This window comes from Marmota monax, unplaced genomic scaffold, assembly GCF_021218885.2.
Source record: "Marmota monax isolate L192 unplaced genomic scaffold, Marmota_monax_Labrador192_F-V1.1 WCK01_AAM20220418_F8-fsc00001, whole genome shotgun sequence".
Lineage (NCBI taxonomy): Eukaryota > Metazoa > Chordata > Mammalia > Rodentia > Sciuridae > Marmota > Marmota monax.
In genome coordinates, this window is record NW_026693777.1 from 4,263,126 (window position 1) to 4,277,538 (window position 14,413).

Here is a 14,413-nt window from a genome sequence, read left to right on the forward strand (position 1 = left end):
TGCCTTTAGAAATTTGTCAGTGTCTTCGAGGTTTTCTATTTTACTGGGTATAAATTTTCAAAATAGTTTCTGTCTTCTGTATTTCAATCATGTCTGTTGTGATATTTCCTTTTTCATCACAAATTTTAGTAATTTGAATTTTATCTCTCCTTCTTGTCATTAGAGTGGCTAAAGGTTTGTCAACTTTATTTATTTTTTCAAAGAACCAGCTTTATATTTTGTTAATATTTTGAACTGTTTTTTTAGTTTCAATTTGAAATATGTTTTAGTGAATCTTTCTTATATAAACTTTATAATGTCTATTTTTCCATAAAATATTACATGTAAGAGTCCTCTTTATTTAACGGTTTTGTTGCAAAGATGCTATTAAGGATTTTTAAAAAACATTTCTTAAGCTTTGCTGATCTTGACTTTTTTTCCTCCCTTTCTTTTTTTCAAATTATGGGAAATTACCCTAAATGAGTTAAATCAGAAACAGTACTAACTAAAAATAATTTTAAGCACATTATTATTATCCAAATGATAGTTGTGACCTCCAAATGTTATAAAATGAGAGTATAAAAGCAACTAATATCTTAAAATTTCACCAACCTGTAACTAATATCTCAAATTCTGTTCCCTTTTTTTATTACAAATCTTAGTATTGCATATAATTTAGGAAGCATTTTTATCATCTCATTTATAAGAAGAAATTTAACAGTAGCTGTGTTCAAAGAATTCATTCTAGTTAGAGGACACAGATAAGGAAAGCAATAATACAGTGTTGTAATAGCCATAGTGTGCTATCTAATTATCCACCTACCTGCCTACCTACCTAGTAGATTGATAGGGATTAGTAGGTAGAGAAGGTAGGAAGGAGGAGACTAGGAAGGTATCTCAAAATAGATCATTTGAGCTGATCTTGAATGAAGAGTAGAGTTAGCCAAATTTGAAAAGATGGGCATTCTAGGTTGAGAAAGGAGTATTATTTGGGGAGTGGGGATATCGAGGATTGAACTCAGGGGCATCGGACTACTGAGCCACATCCCTAGCCCTATTTTAAATTTTATTTAGAGTCTATTCTCAATGAATTGCTTAGTGCCTCACTTTTTGTTGGGGCCAGCTTTGAACTCACAATCTTCGTGCCTCAGCCTCTGGAGCCGCTGGGGATTACAGGCATGTGCCACCACACCCAGCTGAGGAGTATTTTTAAAAGTTCAGAAGTGAGAGAGAACATGGCTCCCACTATCCACCAATCCCTCTCCAATACTCTGGGGACTGGACTCAGGAATGCCTTATCACCTAGCTATATCCTCAGCCCGGGGTCCCGCCCATGCTAGGCAAGTGCTCTATCGGTGAGCCACAATCCCAGCCCCTGTTTTTTATTTTTTAAATCCCAATTTGTAATGCTGGCAAATATTTGAAGAAAGAAAATACCATACAAGTCAGACTAAATATTCTGTGAATTGTATTTGGCTCACTAGCCACATTTTTATACCGTGGCCTGTTCTTATACAGCAATAAAGCTCAAGCAGTACTGCTTACTTATGTAGATATGTACTCTTCCTACATTTATTTCAACTGTTTGGCTTCCATATGGCTTTAAGTTTATAATCTTTTTTTTTTCTTTTTTTCAATATTTTTTTAAGAGAGAGAGAATTTTTTTTTTTAATATCTATTTTTTTGTTCTCGGCGGACACAACATCTTTGACAGTTTGTGGTGCTGAGGATCCAACCCAGGCCGCATGCATGCCAGGCGAGTGCGCTAAGGCTTGAGCCACATTCCCAGCCCTAAATTTATAATCTTTACACTAAATCTACTGAAGAGTTCCTGTCAGATCTAGAAATCTAACAATCTGAATGCATCTATTAAGCAACCATAATATAGATTTGAATAGCTGCAATAAGTGGAAAATTTGAGTTATTTTACAGTTAAATTTAAGTGAAAGGGTTCTTTTCTTCTTGCCTAAATGTTTACGCAATTGTTTTAATTTGCTGGTAGTTTCAGGTAGATTTTGTATAGAACATACTTTCTCTGTATTGTTCAGGTAATAGCAATAAACACTACTTTTTACCTTTATTTTATAAATTAGGAACCTATGAGAGTTCTAATATTTATGTACTCCTAAATAACAATCTAGATTTATAGTTAAAAGAAACAATGGAAATGACCCAGCTCTTGTTCAACAGGTAGCTTCTGATTCACTCTTCTTAGAAAAACTCTTACATCACTAGTACAGAGAACGACAAGGTGGATCAAAAATTTTATTTGATTTTCTTCCAAAGGCCTAGATCTTATGTCCTGTGACACTGCCTGTTTAATTAAGAGGGAGTAACTAGCACTTACAGCCATTGTCAGGGCCCCTCATCAGGGGAATGGGTTTCCAAATTTGTGGAGGAAGTTACTGTTAAGTATGTTTCCAGTGGTTTTGGATACTTCCTAGTAGGTGTTACGCACATTAAATATTTGTTGCCCATTTCCTTTAATGCAGGTCATATATAAGCCCATAGCTACTTATGGAGAACAATTTTTGAATATCTTTTACATGATAGAAAATATATACCCTTCATAAATAGACTATAGAATTTAGTTCTTAGTAAAATTAGAATTTTTCCTTCAAATTGTAGGTTTTAAGATGGTAATAATATGTGTGATATTTAAGAAAAAAAAGTATATGCTGTGAGGTCCATTAAATTGAATTATAGGTTGGTAGTCACAACTCCACCTATAGCACCCCTTTACCACACAAGTGTCAAAACAGGATCGGTCAGTGTGGAAACAGAAGGGTACAGGATGTATTAGAATCTGAAATCTTTCTCCAGGATATGAGGTGCTTAGAAGAACTTTATTTACATCTAAGGTTATCTTAACATGAGCCATTTAAGGAATGGAATTGAATGATCTGGAGGAAGAGGTAAGTTAAACATACAGAAAAGAAATTGGGTTTGGAATTCTGTATTGAGTTTGCTAAGATTTACGTGTTTTTGGTATGGAAGAAGATTAGATTTTTTTTTTCTATTTTTTAGAATTTTACTTACTCTTTTGTCCCTAGTCTGTTTTTACTATTTGGAATGGTTAATTATTGAAAATTGGAAATGGGCACAGACTAATTTAGGGAGCACAAAGGGATTATTATTATTTATAAGTCCTTAAAGTTGGAAATGTTCTGGAGCCTCTGAAAATGTCCAGACTCATTAAAGAATTTTAATGGAGTAATACAATGTTCTAATTGAGAAATACATTGTTCTAAGAGTCTTTGAAATTCTGAAGATAAATTTATATGATGTTTCTGTTCTGACAAGCTACTCACATAATTTAATTTCCATACACACTACACAACATGTATGGAAGGTTTGTAACACCTTAAAAATAATTATTAAGCAATTTCTGCTACTCTCTGATACTAGAAGTTCTTGAAACTCCCCAGGATGTGGGAAAGGAAAGAGCAATTTGAGTTCTGGAAAACTAGGCCACATTTTAGTTCTTGAAAATCACATTCAGTTAACTTTGACTTTTTAAAAAATTTCTACAAGAGTTTACACTGGGAAATTTTACTAAGGTTCTAAGATTTTGTTCATCTATTGTGTTTTCTTGGGAGATTTGTTCAGGTAGAAGTATCTGCTCCTTTTTCAGTTGCTTCCCTGCAGACTTGAGTTAGGCAGAATTTGATGAGATGATACTGGTATGGAGACCTATGTATTAGGTCTCCATATGTATTAGACCTATGTATTATTTACACCTATTAACCTAAATTGCCTACTACAAACAAATCCATCTCTGGGCACTTTATTCAACCTCCCTAAAAATAGGATCCTAAATTTAGAGAGCAAGTTGCTACTTTTAGCTCTTCTACCCAGATGAAAACAACATGTCTTGGGCCAAAGTCTACACGGGTTGGATTTAGTCAGATCCATCTGCCAGCGCCTAGATCACTGAGAGAAGTGACAAACCCCTGGCATCCTCCATAGGGCAAAGGAGAGCCTATAGATGTTTTCTTGTGTAGGAGAGGTTAAACCCAGATCAGACCACTGCTGACCCGAGACGCTTTCCTGCCCAAAGTCCAAAGTCCAGACACGGTTGGCAATGCACCCTGGCAGAGTACTGCAGGCCATTTTCTGACAGGAATGCAGGAGGCGGCAGGTTTCCTTGGGCCAGCTGGGTCCCCCGGGGTACGACGCCTTAAGGGCTTGTGTGGGGTGCAGATGGCTCTAGTGGAGGAGAGGGCTGGGGTTGGCCCCGGACCCTGGGTCGAGGGGGCGCGCCGCGCTCACGCCGGGCTGCGCCAAAAGCCTCTGAGAGAAGTTGCCGCCACAGCAACTGAAGCCAGAGCCTTGCCACAGCCCTGGTCTTCAGGCCTGTGCGGCCCCGCACCCCAGCGCAGAGCCTGAGATCGAATCCCAGATCCCTTGACTTCCAAGGCCCTTGGCTTCCCCAGGTAGAGCGCCGGTCCCTTTAAGAGCTAACTACCAGGACACGTCTACCAACATCGCGCGAGGAAGAAGGCGAAGTTTACTGCGGTCGGCGCCTCCCCGCCTCTCCGCCGCAGCCTGGCCGAAACCAAACTGAGGGGTGGGTGGCATGTCGAGGAGGCGCCGTGGGCTGGAGTGGGAGGGGCTTGAACTTGCTCTGTTTCAGAATGCACGGCTTAGCGAAGGGGACCAGGCTCCCCCCGCAGGCAGCGTGAGCGCAAGAGGCCTGTGGGATCCCGTGCCCGCGGCTCCCCCCGCAGCCGGCTCGCAGTGGTCTGCTCCGTCGCCGGGTGCAGGTTCGGGTTCCGTAACGAACGCCGAGTGTCCGCCGCCTCTTTTGGCGTGGCTGGGCAGGCCGTCGTTGCGGCAGCAACAGCCAAAGCAACGCTGGCGTGATGGAGGGGCCCAGGGCTGCCCCTCAGTGGTACTGGAGGCTGGTCCTAGAAGAAGTACGCAGGGTGAGTGGGCGCGATCGTGGTTACGTGGCCCTGGCATAGCGGGGCCGCCGGGGAGCGCAGCCCCTGACTTTGGCGTTGGGGTTGGCGCCTCGCTTGTCAAGGATTCTGAAGCCAGATCTATCCTGCCTCCGGCGGTAGTCGGGTCAGGGGGCTTGGAAGGGTTTTGTATAGTAGCAGGGGACCTGGAGATCAGGAAGGTGACGAACGCATTCGCCCTGCTGGACTTTGCAAAGGGGTAGTTACCGTTAACCCCTACTCCCCAAATGAATTAGCTGTTCTGTTTTGTTATTTGTTTTGAATAGGGATTACTGACACGTGATTCTTCCGACTGTGAGAACGTTGGGGAGCGATCCTCTGAAATGAGTTTTATATTTAGTGATGAAACTTCTCGTTGTCTTGTGCGGGAGTTGGGATTCTGATTCTGCGGTCTTTCAATATAGAATGCCCGTTTGAGGTGCTTTGCCATAAAGCTAGATTGTTCTTTGCTTGTCTGTGTCTTAACGTAAAAGGTCTAAGCATAGTAAATTCTCAGTTAAAATTTACTTTTTTTCAGGTTCACTTTGTAATCAGGTTTTTCTCCTTAAGTGTCCGTAAGTGTTTTTGTTGTCATGTTTAGGAGCATTTATGTCGCTCTGTTTCAAAAAAACTGCATTACGTTTTTAAAAAGACTTTAATATATATATATATATATATATATATATATATATATATATATTAGTTGTAGTTGGACACAATACCTTTATTTTTATGTGATGCTGAGGATCGAACCTAGGGCCTCACATGTGCTAGGCAAGCGCTCAACCCTGAGCCACAACCCCAGCCCCTTAAAAAAGACTTTTTAAAATCTTGAGGCAATTATGATTGTTTTCTTCCTATGTGAATTAAAAGTATTGTTGCCATGCTTTTCGTTCATTTATTCAACCTTAGTGTATTTAGCATACACTCATGAATGACAAGGTCAGCTGTATGGAGGTTCTAAATGGACTAATACATACTTCTGGTCCTTAGCAACATGCTGTCTGTTAAAGGAGAGAAGACAAAAAAATTAGTCCAAAGTAGAAACTGATGAAGTGCTTACTGAAGCGTACATGCAAAGTGAGGGGTGGGAAAGATAACATTTTCTTAATTGGTTAGTAAAGTCTTTCCAGGCTGTGCAGATAGTTAAAGTAGAGGAGGCATAAAACAGCCAGGTGTGTGCAGAGAAGTAGGACCTGTATTACTTAGAGTATAAAGTGGACTCAGGGCATGATGTGCAATGATGCTTACTGGAAATAAGTAGGTTCCAAGTGCTACTGTAAGGTGCTGGAGAGCTGTTGAGGGCTTCCTGATAGTAGCATGTAGGTTAGATGTCAGTGAAACAAAACTCAAAACAGGCTTTAAGGGAGAAGTGACAATGGTAGGGATAAGAGAACAGGGTACTGAATGGGGAGATATTTAGAAGCTAACAGTTAAAATGGTTATGGACTATATGGTTACTGATTAGATTTGATTAGATGGAAAGAGAGAAGAAACCTAAAATGACTCCTAGGTTTTTGGCTATGGCAGTTTAACTCATTTACTAAGATGGGGTTTATAAGGAAGTTGTGGAGGAGAGATAATTTCAGATTGTACATATTTCTCTTTCTTCATTAAGAACAACAATAATCAATACTTTTTTTTTTTTTTTAAACAAGACTCCAATGGAGAGAGACATGGAGAGAGGCTGTCAGGTTCTGCAGGATTTTCTTCTCTGATGATCATCTTTTTTTTTCCCCCCAGGGATTGAACTCAGTGGTACTTAACCAGTGAGCCACATCCCTAGCCCTTTTTATGTTTTATTTTGAGACAGGGTCTTGCTAAGTTGCTCAGTGCCTCCCTAATTTGCAGAGGCTGGCTTTGAACTCAAAATCCTCCTGCCTCAGCTTCCCAAGTCACTGGGATTACAGGTGTGTGCCACCACACTCGACCATCCATATGATTTTTTTTTTTTTTTTTTTTTTTGCTAAATGACACAACTCTTACCACACTGGCCTGGGTGTTAGGAAGTCACAACATTGCTTTGATTTTAATTTTCTTTCTAGTTTTTTTAAAGCATTATTTTTTAGGAAGTGGGAGGTACTGGGGATTTAACCCAGGGACAATTTACCATTGAGCTACATCCTTTTTATTTTTTATCTTGAGACAGAGTCTCACTAAGTTGCTTAGAGTCTTGCTAAATCACTGAGGCTGGCTTGAACTTGTGATCCTCTTGCCTCAGCTTCCTAAGTTGATGGGATTATAGACATGTGCATGGCACATTTGACTTTGAGCAACTGTTAAACTGTATTCCACAGAGGCTACATCTTTTTACATCCCCATGAGCAGTTTGAGTTCCAATTTTCTGTACTCTTAACATTTTTATGTGTGTGTGTTTAAATAGCTACTCTGGGGAGTGTACAGTGGTATCTTGTGGCTTTGATTTGCATTCCCTAATAAATAATGACATTGAACATCTTTACATGTGCTTATTGGCTATTTGTATATATTTTCTTTGGAGAAATATCTATCTTTAGTCTAAACAAATGATTTGTGTTTTTATTAAGTCATAAGAGTTCTTTTTTAAATTTTTTTTTATTTTTAAAATTCTTTTTTAGTCATACATGACAGCAGAATGTATTTTGACATATAATACATACATGAAAGAGTTCTTTATTTATTTAGGTACTAGTCCCTTCTCAGATACATGATTTGCAAATATTTTCTCTTATTTTGTGTATTGTCTTTTCTTGATGGTATTCTTTGAAGCACTAAAATTTTAAATTTTGATTAAGTTCAACTTGTTTATTTTTTCTTTGATTGCTTGTGTTTTGGTGTCATATCTAAGAAACCATTGCTTAAAACAAGTCACAAAGATTAACACCTATGCTTCCTTCGAAGAGTTTTAGCTTTCACATTAAGATCTTTGATCCATTTTGAATTAATTTTTATGTATAAAGTCTGAGTCCAGATTCATTCCTTGGCGTTTGAATATTGATTTATCCTAGTATGATTAGTTGAAAGGACTGTTCTTTCCACATTGATTTGTTTTGATATTGCTGTTGAAAATAATTGGCTGTGAATTTAAGGGTTTATTTCTGTACTCTAATTTCTGTTCCTTTGGTCTATGTATTACATAGTTATGTTATTATATTGTCTTTTAAAATTTTTCTGACATCATCTTAATATAGTTTTGTAATACATTTTTGGAGTAGGGAAGTATGAGTCTGCCAATATTATTTTTCTTTATCAGTATTATTTTGGATGTTTGGGGTTTCTTGCATTGCTAAATGAATTTTATGATCAGCTGGTCCATTTCTGCAAAAAAGAGGATGTTGGAGTTTACATAGGGATTGCTTTGAATCTGTAAATCACTTTGGGAAGTATTGCTGTCTTTGACATAAAGTCTTCCAGTCCACAGACAAAGGGTATTTTTCCATTATTTAGATCTCAGTTTCTTTCAACAATGCTTTGTAGTTTTCAATGTGAGCTTCTTTTGTTGAATTTAGTCCTAATATCTTATTTTTTTGGATGCTACTGAAAATAAAGTGCTTTTTTAAACTTGCATGTTCAGTTTGTGGAATCCAGCGTATTCACCAGGTAAAACCTAAGCTGGATGAAATGAGGGAAGGAACATCTGAATCTGAGTCATTCAACTTCTTTCTTTGCCTTTCCAGCTGCTATTTCTCATCCTTGAAAGGTCTGAGGCATTTCTGTTGCCCTCCAGTTTGAAAATCTTTGCATCTCACTGTGATGCTTTTCTTCATCACTTGGGTGATAATGGTTGAAAGTTGCCAGAAAAATGTTTTTGGATATCTTCTGTTTGGTGTTACTCTGGGAGCCCATTTTGTGAAAAGGATATTAATAGAGTTGAACACATGCATTTGAACCTATATTTGTAATCAATAATTATTGTCAAAAATGCAGGTTTATGGACTTAATTTTTTTTTTTTTCTTGAAGGTTGTGGAAGCATTGCCTGAAGATATGAGACCAGGCCCTAATCCTTATGGCCTTCCGTGGGAGTTGGTGATTTGTGCAGCTATTGGATTTTTAGCTATTTTCTTGTTTTTGTGGAGAAGTTTTAAATCTGTAAGTAAGCAGTATATACTAAGAGAAAATGTTCATTCTGACTAGAGTCTGAACAAGTAGTATGAGAAACATTTGTTTTTTTAAGGAAACAGGCTGTAGTTTGGTGGTAACACATGTTAATGTGTGGCTAACAGAAACTATGTATTCAGAGGAACTTTTTTTTGTATAAATATTTTATTTTGTTTATTTAAAAAAAAATTATTTTTTTAGTTGTAGGTGGACACAATGCCTTTATTTTATCTTTATTTGGTGCTGAGGATCAAACCCAGTGCCTCACACATGCTAGGCAAGTGCTCTACCTCTGAGCCACAACCCCAGCCTCATGTATAAAAATTTTAAAGAATTTCTTTATAGAAGTATTATACACTAATATTAAACCCCTACCTTTATTTATTTATTCTTTTTCTCTCCCCTCCTTCTCCAACATCTGTGAATGTATCACTTAACTTGGAATAAAAAACATTGTCGGGCTGGGTATGTGGCTCAAGCAGTAGCGTGCTTGCTTGGCATGCGTGCGGCCCGGGGTTCGATCCTCAACACCACATACAAACAAAGATGTTGTGTCCGCTGAAAACTGAAAAATAAATATTAAAATTTCTCTCTCTCTCTCTCTCTTAAAAAAACAAAAACAAAAACAAAAACAAAACATTGTCACTTACATTTAGGTAATCCTCCCTCATTTCACTCCCCGCCTTTAAAAATTTTGGGGACATCATATTATATCCTTTAAAAGTATAGATTATAATTTTACTTGATATCATGCCATATGTCATCTTTTGAGCTTTGTTTTTGACCTTATGTTGTTAAGATACATCCATATTTTGAATGTTAAGATTCATCATACCATGCTGCATGCAGTGGTGCATGCCTATATTCCCAGCAACTCCGGAGTCTGAGGCAGGAGGATTGAAGTTCAAGGCCAGCCTCAGCAACTTAGTGAGACCCTGTCTCAAAATACAAAGGGCTGGGGATGTAGCTCAGTGGTAAGTGCTCCTGGTTTCCATCCCCAGTACCAAAAAAAAAAAAAAAAAAAAAAAAAATTCACTATTATTTACTATTTCTGTAGAATATCACATTATAAAAAATATATTATAGTTTTGGGCTGGGGTTGTGGCTTAACGGTAGAGCGCTTGCCTAGCATGTGTGAGGCCCTGGGTGAGGCCCTGGGTTCGACCCTCAGCACCACATAAAAATAAAAAAAGGTATTGTGTACAACTACAACTAAAAAATAAATTAAAAAAAAAAAAAAAAATATATATATATATATATATATATATATATATATATATATATGTATATATTATAGTTTTATCTGTAGTTTTATGGCCCTGGACATTTGGGTTATTTCCCAGGCTTTTTCTATTATAAACAGTACTGCTGTGTTTATTATTGTTATTATTATTATTTTTTTTTTTGAAAGAGAGAATTTTAATATTTATTTTTTAGTTATCGGCGGGCACAACATCTTTGTATGTGGTGCTGAGAATCGAACCCGGGCCGCACGCATGCTAGGCGAGCGCGCTACCACTTGAGACACATCCCCAGCCCCGTGTGTTTATTATTAATTCACATCTCTTGTTGTATATTTGTAAGAGTTTTCTTGGGAATATATGTAAGTATGAGATTATTAGATTATAAAGCATATGGAAATTTTACTTTTAAAAGGTAATGTCAATTCTTTTCTATATTATCTGTATTGCTTTGTACTTCTCCCAGCGCTATATAAGAAACCCTACAGATCCATTTGATCCATGTTCTCTCCAACACTTACTGTTGTAGTTCTTGATTTTTATCATTTGAGTGGCTATAAAATGGATCTTATCATGGCCTTGATTTGAATTTCCTCACTATCTCTCCCAGTACATTTATTAGCCGTATATATTTGTTGTTCTTGAAAATCTTTGTCTTTTGCCAAGATTTTTTTGAGTAGTTTGTTTTTTCCTGTTTCATTATATAGTCGTCTTCTTTTTTTTTTTAAGTTTGTTTTTGGTTATTTACTCACATGTGCCTGTAACAAAGCAGGAATCACTGTTGTGTATCTTTATTTACTTATTTGTGGTGCTAGGGATTGAACCTAGGGCTTCTTGCATGTCAGGCAGACACCCTACTACTGAGCCACGTCCACAGCCTTCATTATATATTTTTGTTGCTATCTTTATTATGTGTATTGCAAATGTCCCAGTATGAAATATCTTTTCCTTTTCTTTTAATTTTTTTATGATATACAGAAATTCTCACTTTTAAAGTTTTGCTTTTAACACTGAAATCCTTGATCTATCTTTTTTTTGTTTGTTTGGGGGGTACTGGGGATTGAACTCAGGGGCACTTGGCCACTGAGCCAAATCCCTAGCCCTATTTTGTGATTTTTACTTAGGATCTCACTGAATTGCTTTGCACCTTGCTTTTGCTGAGGCTGAGGCTGAGGCTAGCTTTGAACTTGAAATCCTCCTGCCTCAGTGTTCTGAGCTACTAGGATTACAGGCATACGCCACTGCGCCTGGCCCTTGATCTGTCTTGAGTTAATTTTTTAGGTTAGGGATTCCGTATGTCTGGTTCCACATATTAAAATTCATGTATATGAGAATCTTTAATGCATTCTATTCCATTGAATATTGTTGAAAGTAGATGCATGTACATCATTGTTTCCACACATTAGATTACGAATGTTAATTGATTGATTGTATTGTTCATGAATTACATTTTTTTGTTTTTCTTTGTTTCCTACATTAATCAAAAATGAAGAAAAGTGTACTGTATTCCATTGTTATGATGGATTTATCACGTTCTGTTTTTCTGTTCATTCTTGTTTTGCATATTTTGAGGATATTTTGTTAGGTGTATACATGTTTAGAATTACTGTATCTTCTTGGTAAATTGAAACCTGGCAGTATCTAGTGACCTTCTATCACTCTAATGATACTTTTAAGACCTCTTATATACAATGTTAAGAGAGCCATACTAACTTTGAGTGATACTTGATGTCTTTTCTCATCCTCATATTTTTCAGCCTTTCCATGGTCTCTATTTAATGTGTATTTTGTATATATATATTAATATCTAATCTGGCAATCCTCTTTTTCACTGTTGAGTGTAGTCTATGTACACATATTATGATTATCGATTATGGATGCATTTGGAGTTTCTTCCATTTTAATTTATTAATGTGTTCTACTTTTTGTATGTTTCTTTTAAATTCTTTTCACTTTGATAAGTAGATCTTTCTGCCTGGAAGACAAGAACCTCAGCACATTCTTGTATCCAGGGTGTCCTTTTTTACTTTCCAATCTTTATCATGTTGATATAATCTATGTTTTTATCCTGGATTTATAAGCAGTATCTCTCTCTCTCTCTCTCTCTCTCTCTCTCTCTCTCTCTCTCTCTCTCTCTCTCCCCATTTTTTGTTTTCAACTTTTTATTCACCTCTTTTCCATGATTAAGAAAATGACAAATATTATAGTATATGATTACTGTTAATTGACATATTTTTTGCTGGGTCTTCTAGAAATAATTTTTGTCATCTTTGAACACTTCTTTCAAGATGTGTTTTAATGTCTTTCTTTTTTTTTTTCTGGTACTGGGGATTTAACCCAGGGGCAATTTACTACTGAGCTACATCCCCAGCCCTTTCTATTTATTATTTGGGACAGTAGCTCACTAAGTTACTTAGGGCCTCACTAAGTTGCTGAGGCTGGTTTTGAACTCTCAATTCTTCTGCCTCAGCCTCTCAAGCTGCTGGGATTATAGGGCAGGCACCATTGTGCCCGGCCTGACTTCATATTTCTTAACTTCCAGTTTTCTATTTTTTTATGGGATTCTGTTACTTTTTTTTAAATTGTAGGTGGACAGAATACCTTTTTATTTATTTATTTATTCTTTATGTGGTACTGAGGATTAAACCCAGTGCTTCACATGTGTTAGGTGAGCACTCCATCACTGAGCTATAACCCCAGTCTTGGGATTTGGTTACCTTTTGAGAAGGTTCTTCAATCTGATGTTTCATTCCCTAATTTCTTCATCTGTATACATTCTGCCAAACCTTGTCTTTTAAATTGGCTCTTTTCATTTTATGTCTATACATGTTCTGTAGGTGACCTAAGTTCCTTTTTGTCTTTTCTACTTGGTTATGTTATCTCAGCCCTAAGAGTGCTGCTTTCTCATTATTCAAGAGAGAAAAAGCTTTTTCCAAAAAGGAAAAAAAAAAAATTGGTTTGTGGTTTCTTTAATTAGGGAGACTTTAATATGTAGCATTTTTTTTTTTTTTCCATTGGAAGTAGAACTCTTTTGGCTAACTCATGTTTATAGTAAGGCAAGAAAACTGTTATTTTTAAGTTGGGAGTAGAAATTAAATAAATTAGATTTACTTGAAAGTATGCTTGTTTTAATGTGATTTTTGTTAAAAATTTGTTTCAGGTTAGAAGCCGGCTTTACATGGGTAAGCTAATTTTTCTATTTTAGATCCCATCATTTGTTGAGTATAATTTAAAAACTTATAATAAATAATTCATTCATAATAATATTGACCTTTATTTTTTTGTTTTTTTTTAAAGGAAGAGAAAAAAAGCTTGCTCTAAAACTTTCTGGACTAATTAAAGAAAAATGTGAACTACTTGAAAAAATTAGCCTTGTTCAAAAAGAGGTAAGACAGTTTTTGAAAATAACATTTATGCTAGAGTCATAGTACTGGCTTTCTTTTTTGATACTGGGGACTGAACTTAGGGGTGCTTTACTATTGAACCACATCCTTAGTCCTTTTTATTTTGAGACAGGTTCTTGATAATTTGCTGGCTTTGAACTTGCAATCCTCCTGCTTCAGCCTGCTAAATCACTGGGATTATAGGCATGTGCCACTCATGGAACTTTCTGTTTTTCAATGTATCTACTTCTATGTAAATTTAAGATTAGTAATGCTCTATTTGCAAAGTATGAGAGTTCTGTTGTTCCTCAACTTTAGTGCTTAACCCATCATATTAATTTTGGCCATTATATTAGGTGTATAGTGTTTTCTTACTGTTGATTGAATTTGTATTTCTCTGCCTAATGAGAGTGAGTGCATTTTTATATATTTTTTTGGCCATTTTGATATTCTTTTTGTGAATTTGTCTTTTCAGGTCTTTTTCATGTTTTTTAAAGGTATTATTGTCTTTATCCTTCTTTTTATGTAGGAGTTTTTCTATATCTCAGATACAAGTTCTTTGTTAGATATGTGAACTGCAAATATCTTCTTCCACTCTGGCTTACCTTATTTCAAATGTGCCTTGGAAAGCAGAAATTCTTAATTAGTATAAACTAATTTGTCAGTTATTTATTTATGATAACTGCGTTTTGTTTCCTGATGAAAGAAATTTTTGTCTACCTAAGGGTATAAAGATACTTTTTTGGTGTTATCTTTTAGAAACTTAATGGTTTTTCTTTTTCTTTTTTT

At 36.5% G+C, this 14,413-nt stretch overlaps 1 protein-coding gene across 19 annotated transcripts in view; it reads left to right on the forward strand.

The window, feature by feature from the left end:
• The window catches only part of Mia2 (MIA SH3 domain ER export factor 2), a 103,463-nt gene that overhangs the window by 24,125 nt on the left and 64,925 nt on the right, over window positions 1–14,413 (forward strand). For 8 of the 19 annotated variants that reach the window (XM_046460911.2, XM_046460910.2, XM_058584503.1 and 5 more), the window contains exons 7-9: window positions 8,863–8,991; window positions 13,402–13,423; window positions 13,539–13,627. In XM_046460911.2, the coding sequence (XP_046316867.1) occupies window positions 8,863–8,991; window positions 13,402–13,423; window positions 13,539–13,627 (240 nt within the window). Of the gene's footprint in view, window positions 1–2,738; window positions 2,895–4,047; window positions 4,150–4,720; window positions 4,908–8,862; window positions 8,992–13,401; window positions 13,424–13,538; window positions 13,628–14,413 lie in introns of those variants that run through there. The other 11 variants (XM_046460919.2, XM_046460922.2, XM_046460927.2 and 8 more) reach the window with 7 other exon arrangements.